The sequence below is a fragment of the Acipenser ruthenus genome, chromosome 14 (genome assembly GCF_902713425.1).
Source record: "Acipenser ruthenus chromosome 14, fAciRut3.2 maternal haplotype, whole genome shotgun sequence".
NCBI classification, from domain to species: Eukaryota; Metazoa; Chordata; class Actinopteri; order Acipenseriformes; family Acipenseridae; genus Acipenser; species Acipenser ruthenus.
The window spans coordinates 37,914,851-37,935,771 of NC_081202.1; the positions used below are offsets into that span (position 1 = coordinate 37,914,851).

The 20,921-nt window shown below is 38.0% G+C and overlaps 1 protein-coding gene across 3 annotated transcripts in view; it reads right to left on the bottom strand.

The window, feature by feature from the left end:
• The window catches only part of LOC117419859 (sodium- and chloride-dependent GABA transporter 2-like), a 127,376-nt gene that overhangs the window by 74,321 nt on the left and 32,134 nt on the right, over positions 1 to 20,921 (bottom strand). For 2 of the 3 annotated variants that reach the window (XM_058986477.1, XM_058986478.1), the window contains one exon: positions 2,448 to 2,648. In XM_058986477.1, the coding sequence (XP_058842460.1) occupies positions 2,448 to 2,643 (196 nt within the window). In that variant the 5' untranslated portion in view covers positions 2,644 to 2,648. Of the gene's footprint in view, positions 1 to 2,447; positions 2,649 to 11,048; positions 11,154 to 20,921 lie in introns of those variants that run through there. The other variant, XM_058986479.1, reaches the window with a different exon arrangement.

Consider the following 20,921-nt stretch of genomic DNA (forward strand, 5'->3'; position numbering starts at 1 on the left):
TAAATGTGTGCATTTCATTTTGAACTCTGAAGTTCCCCTTGAACAATTTAATTGCTCCAGATATCATTAAGTGCATTGATTTCAGCATCTGATCACGTCGCTCCATGTTCCATCATTTTACTGCATATGCCTCAAAAATTGTATACTGTGAACCTGTATTCTCAACTCCTTCAAATGCCTGTTCTGAGTATTTGCAATGTCCATGTGCCAAACATATCAAAGAGCACTTTGAGATATTGGAGGATACACCAAAAATATTGTTCAGTATTACACCATCCACAGTTCTGACAAACCGCACTACCTGATGCGATCTCATTTAGAACCGGACTCGACACTACATCCTGAGGTGGTCTTGAGTCTGGTTCTCGAGTGCGGTATTAAATGTTCTGTAAGTTTAAAAGCATCTAGTAAGGTTGATATGTATAATGTGGACAGGACCTTAAAGTAGTAGTATCTGTTTTGCACTTCCATTAGCTACATTAGCTCTCAAATGTGTAGTTCTGAAAGAAACACATGTATGGTCGCAGACAAAAGTACTGGCACCATGCACTTAATATAAGAATTTAAGAAAACATGTTAAATACAAGAAATTAGCCACTAATTAATATAACAAAGACCAAAACACACAATGTCAGGTAGTTTAACAAACAATCATTGTATAATAAAAAAAATGCACAAGCAATTTGTTCATGACAAAAGTATTGATACCTTTATATTAAGTCTGTAAAGATGTAGTATGACTAATTAAAAAAATATATGAACTGACTGAAAACCATTATACAGTAACTAAGCTGCATTATAAAGTTAATAGCCAGAAAAAGATGTAATCTATAACATAGCAATCTACAACAAAGGAAATGGCTACAGAACAGAATCAAAGAAATATGTCTGCATAAGTACCACAGAACAAATTCAACTGAAACGCTTGAAAGAAGTGGACAAGCCAAAGCAAATTACGGGTACAGCAGGCAGGAGAATCGATTTAGCAGCTAAAAAAAATCCAAGATTAACAGCCAAGGACTTAAAGAAAGATTCCAAAGCATCAAGCATAACAGTGCACGAAAGAACTGTCCAAAGGCACTTGAACACAGCATTGTATTCACATATACCTCACTGCAAACCACTTTTAAAGACAATTCATAAAACAAACTGTCTAACAGTTGCCAAGAAATATCAACAGGAATCTGAAGCATCCTTCAGCAACATTATCTGGTCCATAGACACTAAAATATAATTTTACCAAAAAGTGGACCACAGTATGTTTGGAGAAAGAAAGAGAACCCCTTCAATGAAGAAAACTTTGTACCTACACTTAAACAAGGACATGGTTTGATCATGGGGGTGTTTTAGCAGTTCAGGGATTGGAGACATTGATGTGATTGAAGATCAAATGAATCCAGCCATGGATCAAACATTGTACAAAGTACAATGGTACCATCTGCTCGTCGGCTGAATGGCAGACAGTTTAACTTCTAACATGACAACGACCCAAACGTAAGGTTAAGTCAACTGGAATTCTTGAATAAAACAAAGAAAAGTTCTGGAATGGCCTTCTTAATCTCCAGATCTCAATCCAATAGAAATGCTTTGGACTGATCTGAAAAAAGCTGTAGCCAAGCATTGCGTATCCAATCTGTCTGAGCTGAAAGAAATATGCACGACAGACTGGGCCCAGATTTCACCAACAAGATGTAACATATTGGTCAAGAGTTATCATAAACGTCTGAAAGCCGTAATAAAAGCAAAAGGAGAACGCACGAAATACTAAAGCAGGGCTGCCAATATTTTTGTCATGAAATAATACTTTATATGAAATAAATGTGTTTGCGTTTTTGATTATTACTGTAAATTGTATATTTTACTTTTTGTTTTATTAGAAAGTGTTTCAAGTTTACTAAATGCGTGTCCTTAATCTGGTACCTTGAATTATGGTACAGTAAGTGTAGGGTGCCAATCATTTTGTCTGTGACTATTTCAAAACATGACATCTGTTACTACAATTGGTTGAAAAAAGTTCTGAGTTTCCATGCAAATCTGTTACCCTAAGTCATTTCACCTCAGCAGTGTCTTCTGGGTCAAAGCATATTACTGGATGAAAGTAAGTAAGTCAATAGGGGAAGTAGCTGGGCTAATGGCAGGCGAGAAGCTGTTGAAGGCGTGGGGACAACTCTCCCCTTCAGGTGAAATGACTAAGGAAGTGCTTCTTGAAAGCATGGCTGCAATCTCATTAACCTAGTGTACTACCAAATATCCTATCTTAAAACAAATACATGTTAACTATAACTTTCCTTCAGAACTGCACACCTATAAAACAAATGGAAGAATATAACAGGTAATATTTATGGGATCATTTTTCAAGCTACAGTCACTTTAAGAGTTGCTTGGGTGATGAAGATTTGTGAGGTAATATTTTAATATGAATGTCTTCATATAGTGTTGCTACTCACCTCCTCCATTCCTGTAGCAGAGGTAGGGGAACCTCCAAACGTTCCCCAGTCCAATAATCTCCCCAGCCACTGACAGCACAAACTCCAGCTTGTTATTCCACTGCCCTCTATCCTCTATCTTCTCCCTGTTCTTGGGGTAGACATCCAGGGCCTGGTTGTGCCCATTGGCAGTGTCTGCTGGGGGCTTGCTTTCCATTCAGCCTATACAACAACACAGGGAATATAATTTAAATTGCCATATCTACAGAAGCTGGGCATTGTCTAAAAGACTGATATGTTGTATTATATAAAAGCTGCATCTCCCTGTTGCGAGCAGTTTAAGTCACAATGGACAAGGCAACAGATCTGAAAGAGCTCGCCTAGTTAGCTAGACCTCAGTCCTGTTCTGGAATGTGACAAGGGCACTTGGGTTAAGGTCGCTACCACATATCTTTTGGTAACACTTTATATTAAGATGCTGTTTGTTAACGTTTTATATATATATATATATATATATATATATATATATACACACCTATAATAACTATGTTATAGAGTGTTAATAAAGCATTATATATGGTTTATAACCATTCAATAGCCATAGACAGAATTACATTTAAACATCCCAAAGTAGAATAGGTGGCTAAAAATTGTCCCCTCTATAAAACTGTAATTTCATCTATGGCTATTGCATGGTTATAAATATGGCTGTCGCATGGTTATAAACCATCTGTAATGCTCTATTAACACTCTGTAACATAGTTATTAAATATATTTTATATATTTATGAAACATTCATAAGCAGCACCTTAATATAAAGTGTTTCCGATTTTTCATTTTGATCAAAGCGCCTCTTATCGATAGATTATTCCCTTCTACAAAGCCCCCCTCTATACTAAGATCATACAGGCAATGTGTTTGAGTCATCCCTAACAACACAACATCATAGCTGCAGCATCTGATATTTGCTAAAGGTTCAATTAGTGACCAGGGCCAACAGTGCAACACTTTCGAGTAGTTTTTTTTTTTTTTTGTTGGAAATAGCATCTTCTCTGTCTGACGTTTTGAAACTGCTTGACATGCTTGAGATATGAAACAACCAACAGAATAGAGGCTGAAGCCTCAGGAATTAATTCCTATCAATGGAGAGACGAGCTTCAGGGCTGTCAGCAATGTACACTTTTAGACAGGAATGTAAAAAATACTACAAATGTTTGAGAACATTATTTTGTTGGCTCACATTGATACAAATACACTATGGCAGGGGGTTTCATCTGGGGGTACTTCTAAGGGTCATACGGGGGACGCAGGATGACTAAGAAATGCAAAATACAAATTAAGTGAAAGAAAATAATGATCTTGTGAAGCATTCTGCATTGCTCATTAACTTTGACATTTTCAATACTAATCAGTGAAGCACAATCTTCCTGCATTTTTTTAAAAGTATAAATACTCCAGTAGACATAAATAATAATCACAATACTTTGACGGCTTTTGTTTTTATTAGACATGGCTGCATTTTAGTAACAGCAATAGCGGCTGGTAGAATTTGTTTTTGATGAAAACCTACAGATTATCCTGTGTATCATTTCTTGAGTGGATTAATGTCTTACTTGTAAAAGAAAAACAAAGGAAGAAAACACAGAAGAGTCTATAGAAAGTGCAAAGCGACAGAACGTTATACCGAGTCCCTTTGGATCATTTCTATGGTGCCTTAATAAAAAGTTTATCATTGTTAGTTATAGTTTTATCTTGAGGTTAATGTTTTTGATGTTGCAAACATTTTAAATGGCACACAGAATTATGCTGGGATTGGAAGTAAATGGTAACATTTACAAAGCGAATCTGTGTGTTTCCGACAAGATTCTCAAATACTGTGCATCCAAAGACAAAAGTTTTAAGAATTACTATGTGATATTCTGTCCTAAACCAGCAGATTGCCAGTCCCAAACTGTTGTGACATAAATGATATATTAAATAAAACAAAATAAAATGTGTTAATCAGATTATTTTATTGCAACTGTGACAATTGTAAAGGGGTAGAGGTGAAACAGAATGGGTACAGTTTTAAGAAAAGGTTGAAAATCATTGCACTAGGGTATGCAAGCCATGACTTCAGATCGTGTTGCACTTTCTTTTTCATTAACTGAGTCTTTCTTGTCATTAACCAACCAGCTGCTTTCCCTATTGATTGGCATTTTGTCAGCCAGTAACAGGAAATACACTGCTGTGGAGAACCCATGAAAGTGCAAGTCCTGAGAATAAGGCATATAAACCAATAACTTTCTTTAACCTATCATAATACCAGATACCATATTTTAAAATAGAAATAATGCATTTCTTTCAAAACATTTCAAAGCTTTAAGTGAATCAAAGTGCAAAACAGTAGCATTATGGAATTATTTTGTTAGAAAACATTAATTGAACTACAGATTACAGTACTTACATGTTTGTTTGTACCTATATTTAGACAAATTGACTTCAGGAAAATGTGGGTTAGGACTTCCAGTTCCTATTATACAAAAATTTTAAATAAGAACATCAGAAAATGTACGAACGAGAAGAGGTTGCTCTTAGTTGGACCTTTGGTACAGTATTGACCAAAATTGGACACAGTATTCTAAGGGTGGTCTCACCAGTGCATTATACAGCCTCACTATAGCCTCCTTGGCTTTGTACATTACAGGATAGGATGTGCCCTATAGCCTGGAGATCGCCAGTTCGAGTCCAGGCTATTCCACTGCTGACCGTGGACGGAAGTGCTGACCCAGGCGGCAGTGCACAATTGACCGAGCGCCGCGGGGATGGGGAGGGCTTAGGTCGGCCAGGGTGTCCTCGGCTCACTGCGCATCACTGACCCCTGTAGAATGACCGGGCACCTGCGGGCCTGCCTGTAAGTTGTCCAGAGCTGCGTGGTCCTCTGACATTGTATCTCTGAGGTGGCTGCATGACGGGCCTGCAGAGTGAAAAGAAGCGGTCGGCTGACGGCACACGCTTCAGAGGACAGCGTGTGTTTGTCTTCGCCCTCCCAAGTCAGCACAGGGTTGAGCTGAGCTTAAAAAAAAATAATTGGCAATTCCAAATTGGGAGAAAATAATAAAAAGAATTGGCGACGACTAAATTAAAAAAAAAAGAAAAATTGTGTACCATGGAACACCATGTGCTATAAACGTGCAGTGGTCAATAGCTCAGATAATCAGGTAGTATGCAGAATAGGTCCTAGTTACAAATTTAAAGTTTGGACATGCAGTTAGGACCTATCCAATAATAATCTCACTGGATTCTGATAACCAAGTTTCATCACAATCTGATGAGACGTTCTCAAGATACAGCAACAAATATATGAATTCTTAATAACAGAATTCTTAATAACATTGTATCAAATGCAAGTTATCAGCAAATCGCGGTGACCGGTTTACAATACACTATTATCCAAATCAATACCAGACTAGAACATGTAAGGCACAGTGGCATTCTGCACCAATGCTAATAAATAACCATACTGGTTCTTGGAAGATGTATTTATTTATTTATTACACAGCGCTTTCCGTACAACAGTATCACAAAGCACTGTACAGTACATTAAAAAAAACCATTTACATTTACACAACACAATAACTTTGTAAAAAGCTCCCCAGGCATGTCACACACACAACTTCTACATAATAAATAGCATATTAAAAAAAGGTATATATATATATATATATATATATATATATATATATATATATATATATATATAAAATAATAATGTTAAAAATACAGAAATGTAAAAGTTACATTAAAGCCCACTAAGATAAGAAAGTCGTTTTATAAAAGTATTTTTTCAGTCTTGACTTAAAAACTGTAGCAGTCCCAACTTCCCTGATGAAAGAAGGGAGGGCATTCCATCATTTAGGGGCTCTGCATGAAAAAGCCCTACCGACCCATGTTAATTTTGTTGACCCTAGGAATAACCAGCAGCCCCGCACCCTGTGATCTAAGAGTGTGATTTGGATGATACAGGGTTAGTAACATCTACAAATAACTAGGTACCCATCCATTTATGGCTTTATAGGTTAACAGCAAAATCTTAAAATCTATTCTATATTACACAGGGAGCCAGTGTAGGAGGCTAAAACAGGGGTACTATGTTCACTTTTCCTGGTTTTAGTCAGAATTCTAGAGCCGGTATTCTGAACGAGCTATAAGTGAGACAGCACACCTTTTGGGATACCAGAGAGAGGTGCATTACAGTAATCAATTCTAGATAAAACAAAGGCATGCATTAGTCTCTCGGCATCAGATACAGAAATAATTGGTCTAAGTTTGGCTATATTTCTCAAATGGTAAAAAGATACTTTTGTAACTTCCCTAATATAAGTCTCAAATGATAGATTAGGATCAGAGATGACCCCTAGATTTTTCATTTGAAATTTAAGATTTAATGAGAGATTCTACAGTCGAGCTCCTGTGATCCCACATGTTTTTAGTTGGTTCTGAGAGCCCACTAGCTTAACCTCTGTTTTATCTGAATTTAGCATTAAATAATTCTGAGACATCCAACACTTGATGTCTGCAAGACATGCAGCAAGTAACTCCCCATCAGAAGTATATCCTGGCTTTAGGGACAGCTATAGCTGGGTATCATCTACATAGCAATGGAAGTTCACTCCGTGTGTGCGGATAATATCACCTAACGGTAGCATATATCATGAAAATAACAAAGGACCTAGAATAGAGCCCTGTGGAACACCACAGACAACTTCAGACCTTTCATATTTTGCCTCCCCAATAGAGATGAACTGAAATCTATCGGAAAGATAACTATGCTTGACTCTTGCAGTCTCTCATCAAAACTTAAACTAGAAATTAAGTGTTTGGGGGTCATCTTTGATCCTGATCTATCATTTGAGACTCATATTAGGCTATTGGATGAACATATACTTTAGAGAAACTAGACAGTTAAAAAATTATCTAGATTACATAGACAGCTAGTATGAAGGCAATTTGGTTTCAATATTAAGTGAAGCAGCCAGACGGCAGGAGAGCTTTCATGTCCCTACATTTTATGACAACTTGAAATGTGATTCCGCTGTATTTTGTGTTCTTACGGAAGTTACACCTTTGGCTAAACATTCTTTTCCCAGTTTAAACTTCAAATGAAAATAGACAAAATGCTTACTCCTTCTTTCTTCTCTCTCTTCCTTCCTATTAAATGATTTATTGTCTTGCTATGTTCTCCTGGAGATAGATAAAAGTGGGCCCCATGTGATCAATAATATTATTGCTTGATAGGAGGCTTATAAAACTTGCATCAGTGTGTAATTGTCTTTTCTGATAGGTTAAGAAAAAAGGGGTGATGTCATAAGGGAAGCCTATATTAATCAAAACATTCTATTGTATCTTTGGACACTCTTCAACCTGTGCTTGGGGGAAGGGGAGCTCCCAGCAGCTAAGTTTTGGAATCACAATAATGTCATACTCACGGATGCACACAGATTAAAAGAACATAAACAAATGTTTAAATGTGTTAAATTCTACACAGGGAAGTTACTAAAGTGTCTTTTTCACCATTTGAGAAATATAGCCAAACTTAAACCAATTATTTCTGCATCTGATGCTGAGAGACTAATGCATGCCTTTGTTTCATCTAGAATTGATTATTGTAATGCACTTTTTTCTGATGTCCCAAAACGTGTGGTATCCCACCTGCAGCTTTATCAGAATACTGAAAGTGAGCATATTACCCCTGTTTTGGACTCCTTACACTGGCTCCCTGTGCAGTATAGAATTGATTAAGATTAATTAAGATTTTGCTGTTAATTTACAAGGCCCTTCCTCACCAACTACTCCACATAACTCCTCGTCCAGGCCCTGGTACTCCCCCGCCTAGACTACTGCAACTCTCTCCTGACCGGCCTCCCTGCATCCGCCACCCGTCCGCTCCAGCTCATCCAGAACTCCGCTGCCCGCCTGGTGTTCTCTCTGCCTTGCTTCTCCCACGCTACTCCACTGCTCCGCTCGCTCCACTGGCTCCCGATCACCGCTCGCATCCAGTTCAAGACTCTTGTACTCGCCTACCGATGCCTTGACCAGACTGCACCCAGCTACCTCCAGACCCTGATCTCTCCCTACACCTCCACCCGACCTTGCCGCTCTGTCTGCACTAGAAGACTGGCTGTACCTCCTCTGCGCTCTCCTGCCTCCAGAGCCTGCTCCTTTTCCACCCTCACCCCACAGTGGTGGAACGACCTTCCTATGGATGTCAGGACTGCCCAGTCCCTGACCACCTTCTGGCGCATCCTCAATACACACCTCTTCAGACAACACCTGTGAAACTCAACTCTTCCCTTCTGGACAATATAGCACTCTGCCTTTAATGCACTTTAACTTGCACTTATCTGCTCCCAATTTTACTGTATTAACCCAATCTGTAGTATTTTGTATTTCACCTGCACTTGTATCTAACCCTGATGTAACTATCCACACTGTTATCTGCTCTTGAACTGCCCCGATATCAAATCATACTGTGTTTTGTATTTGCTCTTATTAGGACTGAAGTCATTGTATTTTGTATCTTGCTCTTAATTGTACTGTAATTCTTGATATGTATTTTATTTTGTATACAACTGCAAGTTGCCCTGGGTAAGGGCGTCTGCTAATAATAATAATAATAATAATAATAATAATAATAATAATAATAATAATATTCCTAGGGTCTTCTATACAGCTCCAGATCTCTGTTGACAGGGAGGGACACACTAGGGGACATGGCAAATGTAGGGCTTCGGAAGGCTTATTTCAGTAACTTCAAGATCCTGGTATTTGCATCTAGTAGACTAAACCATCAATTTCTGATGTTCCCCTCAAGGCAGGTGTGAAAGCTCTCACAGAAGTCTCCTAACAGATTGGGAGACTCAATTAAGGATTGCAGATCAGTCAGTCATGCCCATAGTATTTTGTATCTTATGAAAAAGATACACATTCATTCTGGTTTAGAATCACTGATCACTGATGCAGTAAACACTGTTGGGGAGGAGCAAAGAACAGCAGTCGAAATAAGAAAGAAATGGATAGATCTAGAGAGCAGAACTAAATTAAAAGAAGGAAAAATTAGGGAGATGAACAAGCTTTAAAGTTGATTGAGGAAAACCAAAATCCCTCACTGTCGACAGAGATCTGGAGCTGCATAGAAGTGACAGGCTGTACTTTGACATTCTAAACACACTGTAGTGTTTCAGCAAGGAGGCAGAAAACAGAAGAGACATGCTTGTTCCTTTTCAATTCTTTTCTCTTTATTTATTTTCTTTGTACGCTCTCTCAGCAACCAGACCAGAGACCACAGCTCTCTCAGGAACACAACCATGCCAACCAGCACAACAACAACCCATCAAAATGCCGGTGCGGCTTCTATACGCTTAGTTCCACCTATAGATAAAGGCAGAGTGACACACACCTCCCACTTCATGCCAGTGGGAACGCACACGGAACATGTGTACACAGAGTGGTTTACAGACAGGACCAATCACAGGGGAGACACAGACCAAGACAGATTAAGAGTGCGTTTACACGAGCACAAATATTCCAGAACGATCGGATAAGAGGATGTATTCCGGAATATTTTAGTAGTGTAAACGGATAATCCATCCTCTTATCCTCACAAAAATTGAGTTCGTATTCCGGACTGAGAGGACAAGAGGACGGATTCCGCTCTACTTTGCTAGTGTAAACGCGCTGAGGAAATATTCCGGCAAGATGGGGCCTGCACGTCAAGCAGCAACGTCATCACAGTGCGGCCTTCCCATAATTCATGAACACAAACAAGAAAATATTTTTAACTTCCAAGTCATACCATCAAAGTAAAGTGCAACTTATTTTTATACTTTTTTTAATATAACAGTAATATGTTTGGTGTATCTTTTTTTTTTTTTTAATTTAATGGCTTCGTTTTTACTTTTTTTCGATGTGTAGACTGGGGGTCCATGTAAGTAACACTTATCAGTTCAATTTTTAGAATGTTTTCTGGAATAGAAAAAAATAATATGTGGTCTGTTTTTTTTTTTCTTTTTCTTTTTCATTTTTTCGTTTTGGTATAATTTAAAAAATACTTGATATTTGTGTAACGAAAGGGTCATCCTGTACCTAAAGGCAGGGTAGAACACTGCATATCAAATCAAATTTTATTTATATAGCACTTTTCACAGACCTGTGGTAAACGAGAAAGGATTAAAATAAATCTAGAAAAAGCTTTGAATATTATTATTATTATTATTATTATTATTATTATTTGAACACGCTTTATATAATGATTGCCGTGCAGGCACAATTGGTGATATAAAGCGGGTCATGATATAAACCGGGTTTCACGTTTGCCTGTGACAGTACGTTACGAGTGCAAGGGAAAAATAAATAAAACTAACGTAACGGTGAATTAAAGAGCAGTGTTTTAATACTGTACATTGTTATACATGTAATACGCATCATACACAAGGGAGAGATCATACTCAAAAAAACACTATCATAATAGTACGTATCCCCTGCTAATAAATAATAATAATAATAATAATAATAATCATCCTCTCAACTCAACACCGCACGACCAGCATGACAGTAAACATAGACACCGTGAAGCGTTCTTACCTTGTATACCGATAAGTTAGTGATCAGCAGATCAGCCGCACGAAGAGCACATCGTGTGGTTTTCACTAACTCTACTGTGCAGCATAATGATTTTTTTTTCTATGTGTAAATATCGGGACGCGGGACATTTGCTAGGAAATCGGGACTGTCCCGACCATATAGGGACTGTTGACATGTATGGTGTCGCTAAGTCAACAGATGCACCATAAGCCTACCTTTATGAAGCTACGTTAGTTTTATACCTCTAAAATAGCGACTTTGATTTAGTCTTAACTAACAAAACGCTTCATAATCTGTTGTTTTCATTTCAAAATGTAATCTGAACAGGCTTCAAACTGCTACTTAGCACTGAATAATATATATTGAGGGCGTCTGGTTTTCTGTGTTTTCGTCGTGTTTAACTACTTTCCTTTTAAAATGACTCTGAGAACTGTTTAATGTGTTTTGGTTTCTGAATTAAAACTGAGAAATGTGTTAATTGTGAAATTAATTCGTAAAAGAGAGTCGAAAGTCAGACAAAAACCAGAAGCCCTAATGTAAACCCGACACTGGGGGACACTGGAGGACTGGGGAAAGGTCTCTCGGATAAAATTAGAGGTAGTCCGTTTTTATTTATTTTTTTAAAGAAAAAATACCCTTCCAACTGAATATGCATTTAAAAAAATGCAAAAGCAGCCCCGATCTAAAGATCAGTCTATTAATTTTCCAGCGAAACACTGTACAATACTGCCTCCCCTGATCTTCCGCTGTGCGCATGTCTTCAAACTTCATGCACAGTTAGCAAAAATTACTAGAAGACAATTACAACATGATTTAAAGTACACAAACACCGTGGAAATACTGCACAAAAACACAAACGTACGGAACGCTACATTCATACATAAATAAAGTCCTTCAGCTGTGTAGAAAAAGGTCAGTACTGTGCAGCCAACGTGTTTAAGAAAACATACTAATCTGTTAACTTTTCTTTCTACACAGCTGAAAAGGGGCTTTTGGCCGAAGCGAATGTAGCCAGCTGAGCACACTCGCTACCTTGACACTTGTAGTGTTTATGGGGGCATGCCTGATAATCAGCAGAGATTTCCTCAAGCCGACATTTTTGGGGAAGACAATATGTATGTCTTCCTCCTTCATATCAGCAATGTGGAGTAGTGGTTAGGGCTCTGGACTCTTGACCGGAGGGTCGTGGGTTCAATCCCAGGTGGAGTACGCTGCTGCTGTACCCTTGAGCAAGGTACTTTATCTAGATTGCTCCAGTAAAAACCCAACTGTATAAATGGGTAATTGTTTGTAAAAATAATGTGATATCTTGTAACAATTGTAAGTTACCTTGGATGATGATGATAATAATAATATTTATCAGGTCATTACCAGACATTTTTTCATCTGTTGATCACAATTATGCAACTGTGAGAAGGTGTAACGCTAGCAAAAAGAAAGGCTAAATTGGACTACGCTAATGAATAGTTAAATTAAGGGTTCAATTAAGTAATTGAGAGCTCAATTGGAATGAAAACCAGCAGACACACGGGTCCCTAGGACCAGGATTGGGAAACCCTGGAGTAAGGGATTTGGTAAGTAAGGGAGTGTAGTAATTTACTACATCGCTAAAATGTAAATATGTGATTAAAAAGGCATATAAACTCATACAGTACTCCACAGAGTTTTAACCCAACTACGATCGATCGTTTGGAAAAGGATGAGATATTTTATGAATACTGGTGGACTCTAGTGGCTCGAAACGCAAGATGTGGACTCAAATATTTAAAATTCTGAATTTTAAGTCTTTATGTTTTTTGCAAAGAAAAAAAGTTTGACTCATTCCAACAGAAAACAAAAGTAGCAGGTAGGCTTTGTGTTTTTACTTGCAGCCTAGTACACTGTAGAATGTTCTATGCACATTTAAAAATAATGTATTTCTGTAAAGTTTATTTAGCAGTATATGTATAATATCTATTTTGTGTTGATGGTGATGGTCAATGTTTGACTGAAATGTCTGCACTTTGCACTTTTTGCTCAGTATGCACACTGTGTGTCATTAATAAATACAGCCTGTTGTTTTTCATTGAATTTAGCGTTGGGGTGCTTTTTTCCTTGGTGTGCGGATCTGTTATGTGGCGTGTTACCTGTTGATTATTTACTAAAAAAAATTAAAATAATGTTATTTAAAATAAAAATAAGAAAAGAAAAAAGAAAAGAAAAGTAAAAAGAAAGTGAACTAGGTATTAATTTGACTTTACTACTGCACTGTATAGGACTAGTGTCCATGTATATTTTCACATAATGTAATAGGACTAGTGTCCATGTATATTTTCACATAATGTAATAGGACTAGTGTCCATGTATATTTTCACATAATGTAATAGGACTAGTGTCCATGTATATTTTCACATAATGTAATAGGACTAGTGTCCATGTATATTTTCACATAATGTAATAGGACTAGTGTCCATATATATTTTCACATAATGTAATAGGACTAGTGTCCATGTATATTTTCACATAATGTAATGTACAGAGAACGCAACAGTATAAAACCTCACTCACTAGTGTACAGTTTTTGTATTCATTCTGTGAAGTAAGCATGTAAGCAAAGTGAGTGAAGAAACAATACTGTGACTCAATATGCAGGACATTGTGGGAATATAATATCTGGTGAGCCATTCTTTCAGGACCTCAACACGAGCTGTGTAGAAACGAATTACGAAACGAAAAGTTTACAAACGAGAGGAGGCCATTCAGCCCTCTTGCTCGTTTGGTTGTTAGTAGCTTATTGATCCCAGAGTCTTATCAAGCAGCTTCTTGAAGGATCCCAGGGTGTAAGCTTCAACAACATTACTGGGGAGTTGGTTCCAGACCCTCACAATTCTCTGTGTAAAAAAGTGCCTCCTATTTTCTGTTCTGAATGCCCCTTTATCTAATCTCCATTTGTGACACCTGGTCCTTGTTTCTTTTTTCAGGTCAAAAAAGTCCCCTGGGTCGACACTGTCTTTACCTTTTAGGATTTTGAATGCTTGAATCAGATCACCACGTAGTCGTCTTTGTGTAGGACTGAATAGATTCAATTCAGGTCTGCATACGACATGCCTTTTAAACCGAGGATAATTCTGGTTGCTCTTCTTTGCACTCTTTCCAGAGCAGCAATATCCTTTTTGTAACGAGGTGACCAGAACTGAACACAATATTCTAGGTGAGGTCTTACTAATGCATTGTAAATTTTTAACATCACTTCCCTTGATTTAAATTCAACACTTCTCACAATATATCAGAGCATCTTATTGGCCTTTTTTATAGCTTCCCCACATCGTCTAGATGAAGACATTTCTGAGTCAACATAAACTCCTGAGTCTTTTTCATAGTTACTTTCTTCAATTTCAGTATCTCCCATGTGATATTTATAATGCACATTTTTTTTGCCTGCATGCAATACTTTACACTTTTCTCTGTTAAATGTCATTTGCCATGTGTCTGCCCAGTTCTGAATGCTGTCTAGATCATTTTGAAAGACCTTTGCTGCTTCAACAGTGTTTGCCACGTCTCCTATTTTTGTGTCGTCTGCAAATTTAACAAATTTGCTTACTATACCAAAATCTAAATCATTAATGTAGATTAGGAATAACAGAGGACCTAATACTGATCCCTGTGGTACACCACTGATTACCTCGCTCCATTCTGAGGTTTCTCCTCTAATCAGTACTTTCTGTTTTCTACATGTTAACCACTCCCTAATCCATGTGCATGCATTTCCTTGAATCCCTACTGCGTTCAGTTTGAGAATTAATCTTTTATGCGGGACTTTGTCAAAAGCTTTCTGGAAATCTAAATAAACCATGCCGTATGCTTTGCAATTATCCATTGTCAATGTTGCATCCTCAAAAAAGTCAAGCAGGTTAGTTAGACACAATCTCCCTTTCCTAAAACCATGCTGACTGTTTCCCAGGATATTGTTACCAGATAGGTAATTTTCCATTTTAGATCTTGCCCCTGCCCTGCCCACGTCACCATGGAACATAGTTCCGCCTGGGGTATTTACACTGCCTACTTCCTGACCATCTTGTTATTAGTGTTTCCAGCTTGCTATTCATGGCTGTGGCACCTATAGCGACCCTGCAGTGAATAGTGAACTGAATAGCTAACTGGCTTTTTTGACCTATTTCCCGACCAGCTAGAACCGCCAAACTTTATATGCGAGATGTACTCGAGGTGACCTACATTTTAGTACCATTCATATCGCTGTGTCACCTATAGAGGCGCTGTGGTGAATACCTAACTGAATAGCTAACTGGCTTCTTTGACCTACTTCCGAAGCACCTAGGCCCACCAATCTTGGTAGGTGAGATGTACTCAACGTCACCTACATTTCGATAGGGGTGCTGCGGCAAATAGCTGACCTTTTTGATTATCTGTTTATTTTAGCAGATGTCTCACTGAGAGAGAGCACAAGGAGGTAAGTGACATGGTCACACAGCTGAGTTGGGATTTGAACCGGTGTCCTGCTGGTTACAAGCCTGTTTCTTTAACCACTGGACCACACAGCCTTCTATTATATCTTTGTATTTATAAGTAGGTTTTATCCTAACTTGCTGCATCTTAGCTTGTATTTATTTTACACCTTGCACGTCCCGTAAACTTACTGCATTTAAATATTGTTCTTGTATTGCACTGTAACACTTGTAAGTTGCCTTGGATCGAGGCGTCGGCCAAATAATAATAATAAAAGTATTTTCAAACCATTGTCATCAACCGAATGTTATGCAAATGTTACTGCAAATCTATACATAAAACCATTTAGTCTTCAGGAAGGCATGCACTTTAAAACCTGTCTGCATACAACAGAAAAAATTGTGCAAATAAATGTTATGAATAATTATGTTAATACCATATCTATTTGGCCAGCTAAGCAAGCAAATAAATACATCCTCCTCATCATCATAATAATAATAATAATAATAATAATAATAATAATAAAAAAACAACTTAAAGAATGAGCTTCAATTACATGAAAAATCGCAATTACTAAAAACTTGCCCATTCTTATCCGTTACATTCATGGAATCAGTATATTACATAGGTGGGGCAGGAAGAATAGAGCCAGGGGGAGCTACACTACAAACTACACAGTAAACAACAAAGTGCAACCAAACTGTTCATAAACTGAAACGCCTCTATTTAATGCAAGAAGCATTAGAAATACATTTCTAGAATTAGAAGCCGTAGTCAATATGGATAGCGATGATATTATAGGGATAACAGAATCCTGGTTAACTCCAAATGATGGAGACGAGTTTAACATGGAAGGATATAGGTTAGTTAGGAAAGATAGACATGATAAAAGAGAAGGAGGGGTCGCAACATACATTAAAAACTACTTAGAATAGGAAATACTGGAAAGTAATGGTAACAAGTTCTGCAAGCATAAAAAAATAGGTAAGGAAGGGGACACTCTAATGGGAAACTTCTCAAACATAAACTGGGCCCACATGACCTCAGACAACAGTTCAGACATGGGAATGAGTTAGTGTAAGATTGCTTGTTATCACAAATGGTGAATGTCCCAACTAGATAATAATAATAATAATAATTTATTTCTTAGCAGACGCCCTTATCCAGGGCGACTTACAAGATCTCACATTATTTTTACGTACAATTACCCATTTATACAGTTGGGTTTTTACTGGAGCAATCTAGGTAAAGTACCTTGCTCAAGGGTACAGCAGCAGTGTCCCCACCGGGGATTGAACACTTGACCCTCCGGTCAAGAGTCCAGAGCCCTAACCACTACTCCACACTGCTGTGTCATGTCTAGATTTGGTATTAACAAACAATGAAGCAAGGATACACAACTTACAGATAATAGAACCACTAGGAATAAGTGACCACAATACGATAAAGTTTGTGGCAAATAAATCAAGGGCAGTACATAAATCAAAGACAATGGTTTACAATTTCAGGAGAGCAGATTACAAAGGAAAGCAAGGACTGGGATAGAATACTAATAGATGATGAAGTTGAATACAATTGGATTACGTTTAGGGATATAATGTTAGAAATGTAGGATACATTTATCCCAAAATAAGAAAAGATAAAACTTAAGAAAAAGAAACCATGATAGGTAAAACCATTTATTAAGCTAGGTATTAAAAATTTAATAAAATGATCTCTTTATATTAAACCAAAGGGAGCAGCCTCACAAATAGAATACAGAGAGGGCTGTTGAGACCTTAAAAAGCAGACCAGGAGAGTGAAAAGGGAATTAGAGAGGCAAGTAGCAGCAGATAGTAAACTTAAACGTAAAGGGTTTTTTCAATATGTTAATGCTAAGAGGAAACTGAAAGAGGAAGTCAGTAGTTTACATGGCAGCAGGGGTGATTTAGTGACTAAAGACAACCAAATCACAGATATACTTAATCAATACTTTGTACAAGTATTTACAAAGGAGGATTTATACAATATACCAAGGTTAACAGAATGTACACAAACATCATTGCCAGAGTTTGTTATAGAAGAGAATGAAGCACTAAGGGAGCTAGCAGCACTTCAAACAAACAAATCCCCAGGGACCGACGGAATCTGTCCAGGAGTCCTTTGGGAAACTAGACAACAGATTTTTAAACCGATATGTTATATATTCAATAAATCTATCAATAATGGAGCCATCCCACTGGACTGGAAAATTGGCAGTGTTGTTCCTATATTTAAAAAGGGAGTGTGACAGGCTGGCTCGCAGTGGTGAGGTGTGGTGATGTCACGGACCAGGAAGTAACTGAAACCAAAACAATGGATGGGCGGGTGAAGCTGAATGCTATGGCACTCAGCTTATTTATTAACAAACAAAACAAAACAAAAGATTTAAACAAACAACAAAACACAAAACAAAAAGGCGCGAAGGCCAAACAAATAGAAACAAGTATATTTTTAAATATAGCAATTGTTTCTTTATCTCCTCGCTCGCTCTCTCTCTCTCTCTCTCTCTCTCCGCTCTCCCGTACTCTCCTCTCTACACTCCAAGCTCGCAGAACGGACAGCTGCAGGTTCTTATACTCTGGCCGAGGAGTTAGTTGTTAATTATCTTATTAATAATTAACTTATTACCCCTCGGCCACAGTCTGCACGCGTTTGGTAATGAACTGTCAGCTAGTTAAATAATCAGTAGCTGATCAGTCATGCATCCTCACAAGATTTTTAAATATAAATAATAAAAGACGCGGCGCTGTTATCCGCGCCGCAAACAATAATACAAATAATAATAAATAGGGGCGGGACACTCCACCACAGGGAGATACATTTGACTCTGGGAACTAAAGAACTATAAGTTTAACATCAATCATATGTAAAATCATGGAAACTATAATAAGGACCAAAATGGAGGAATATTGATATAGCAACAACATATTATAAGTGACAGCCAACATGGCTTTAGGAAGGGTCAATCTTGTTAAATTTGTTAGATTTCTTTCAGGAGGTGACTTCTAGAGTGGACAAAGACAGTGCGTATGACATCATCTACTTAGATTTTCAAAAAGCATTTGACAAAGTACCGCCTGAAAGGCTATCAAGATTAAATCAGTAGGAATAAATGGTAAAGTAGCAGCATGGATTCATAACGGGTTGCAAGATAGGAAGCAGAGTTATCATTAGAGGCCAGGCATCAAACTGGAGTAACGTAACAAGTGGGGTACCACAGGGATCAGTATTGGGACCATTGCTATTCTTAATCTATATAAATGACTTGGACCAAGACATAATCAGTAAACTATGCAAATTTGGTAGTAGTGGATGAATCTCTTAAGCCAACTAGACAGTGCAGAGAAGCTATAAAATAGGTAAATAGAATGTTAGGTTATATATTCAAGACAGCTGAATTCAAATCAAGAGAAGCTATATTAATGATACAATGCACTGGTATGACCACACCTAGAATAGCGTGTCCAGTTGTGGTCCCCATATCATAAGAAAGACATTGAGGCATTGGAGAGAGCACAGAGGAGAGCAAGACGATTAATTCCAGGATTGAAGGGTATGTCATATGAAGATAGACTGAAAGAGCTGAATCTGTATAGCCTAGAGAGAAGGAGAGCTAGAGACAACTTAATAGATGTATTTGAAATTGCCAAGGAGTTTAACAAAGTAACTGTTCCACATTGTACTTGTGTGTGCGTAATGCACGTGGTAATTCGGTCCCTGTGTTACTGTTGCAATCCCCCCCTCCCCCAGGGCTCTGGCACATTATTCTGATATAAGAATTAATAATAGGTGGCACAGCGATATGAATGGCACCGAAATGTAGGTCACCTTGAGTACATCTCACATATAAAGTTTGGTAAGCTATTCAGTTAGCAAGATGGTCAGGAAGTAGGCAGTGTAAATACCCCGTGCGGAACTGCGTTCCCGTGGTGATGTGGGCAGGGGCAAACCCAAAAAGGCTCCCCTAGATAAGGATAATATATTATATATGTTTTTATATTATTATCCTAGATGTGTCTCTACTTTTTTTCTGATTGGGCGCTGTAGATAGTGAGTAGTTTACTGGTGCCCTCAAATCCTGTGCATTCAGCGAATAGGAAAGCTTGTGATTCCTGCAAGCAGACAGGGAGCCTTCCCATTGGCTCTCTGGTGTGCAAACAGCGGTATGAGCTGCCAGTGACTGATCAGGGGGCTGCACGGTCTGCAGCCTCAGTGACAGGTAGGTTAGCAGATGAGAGTTAGTAAGAGGTGAGCCGCTCATCATTTCCACAATGTGTATTTATTTTTGTGCAAAATAATTTTAAACTTAAGCAAAATCAAGTGTTCCTAATATTTGCACCATAGATTTACCGTTTTCAGAAATTGGAAAACTGAAAATATTGTTTGTTCTTTTCAGTTATTTTTTCATCTACAGTTCGAAAGTCACTTACAACTACGTCTCACCTGAAAGACGCAGCACAAGGAGGTTAAGTGACTTGCTCAGGGTCACACAATGAGTCAGTGGCTGAGGTGGGATTTGAACCAGGGACCTCCTGGTTACAAGCCCTTTTCTTTAACCACTGGACCTTCTCGCAAGTTCACCACCACGAGCTAAATTCACAAGTTAATTTGCTCGCAAATCACTATGTTGCATGGAAATCACTTAAGATTGGTAACACTCCTCTTAGTTATTTTGCAGGAAGTGGAGGGGGGGGGCACAACTATATATTTGGCTTGGCATTTAAATGGTTTAAAATGAAATAAAAAGTGGAAAGGCATTCAAATGACTCCACAAGGCCGATACACGCACCCTACACACACTTTGGTTTGACCCATGGTCCACGCTGTAGTAATATCTAGCTAGTTTGTGGAAATTGCAAAAAATAAATAAATACATAAATAAATAAATACATTTCTGTTTTGGGTAGATAGTTGTTAGCTTGGGAATCTATAAAAAATGTCGACAAGATGCTCGGATATATTGTGAAAAGTGTTGAATTCAAATCAAGGGAAGTAATGTTAAAAATGTCGACCCAGGGGACTTTTTCGACCTGAAAAAGAAACAAGGACCAGGGGTCACAAACGGAGATTAGATAAAGGGGCATTCAGAACAGAAAATAGGAGGCACTTTTTTACACAGAGAATTGTGAGGGTCTTGAACCAACTCCCCAGTAATGTTGTTGAAGCTGACACCCTGGGATCCTTCAAGAAGCTGCTTGATGAGATTCTGGGATCAATAAGCTACTAACAACCAAACGAGCAAGAGGGCTGAATGGCCTCCTCTCGTTTGTAAACTTTCTTATGTTCTTATTCTCATTGCATTGAAAAAAGGACAGAGATAACCAGACCATTATTATTGTTTTTATATCTTTTTTTTTTTTTTTAATAGGGGTTAAAAGGGTAATGTTCCTGTGTGGGGGTAGGGGGACA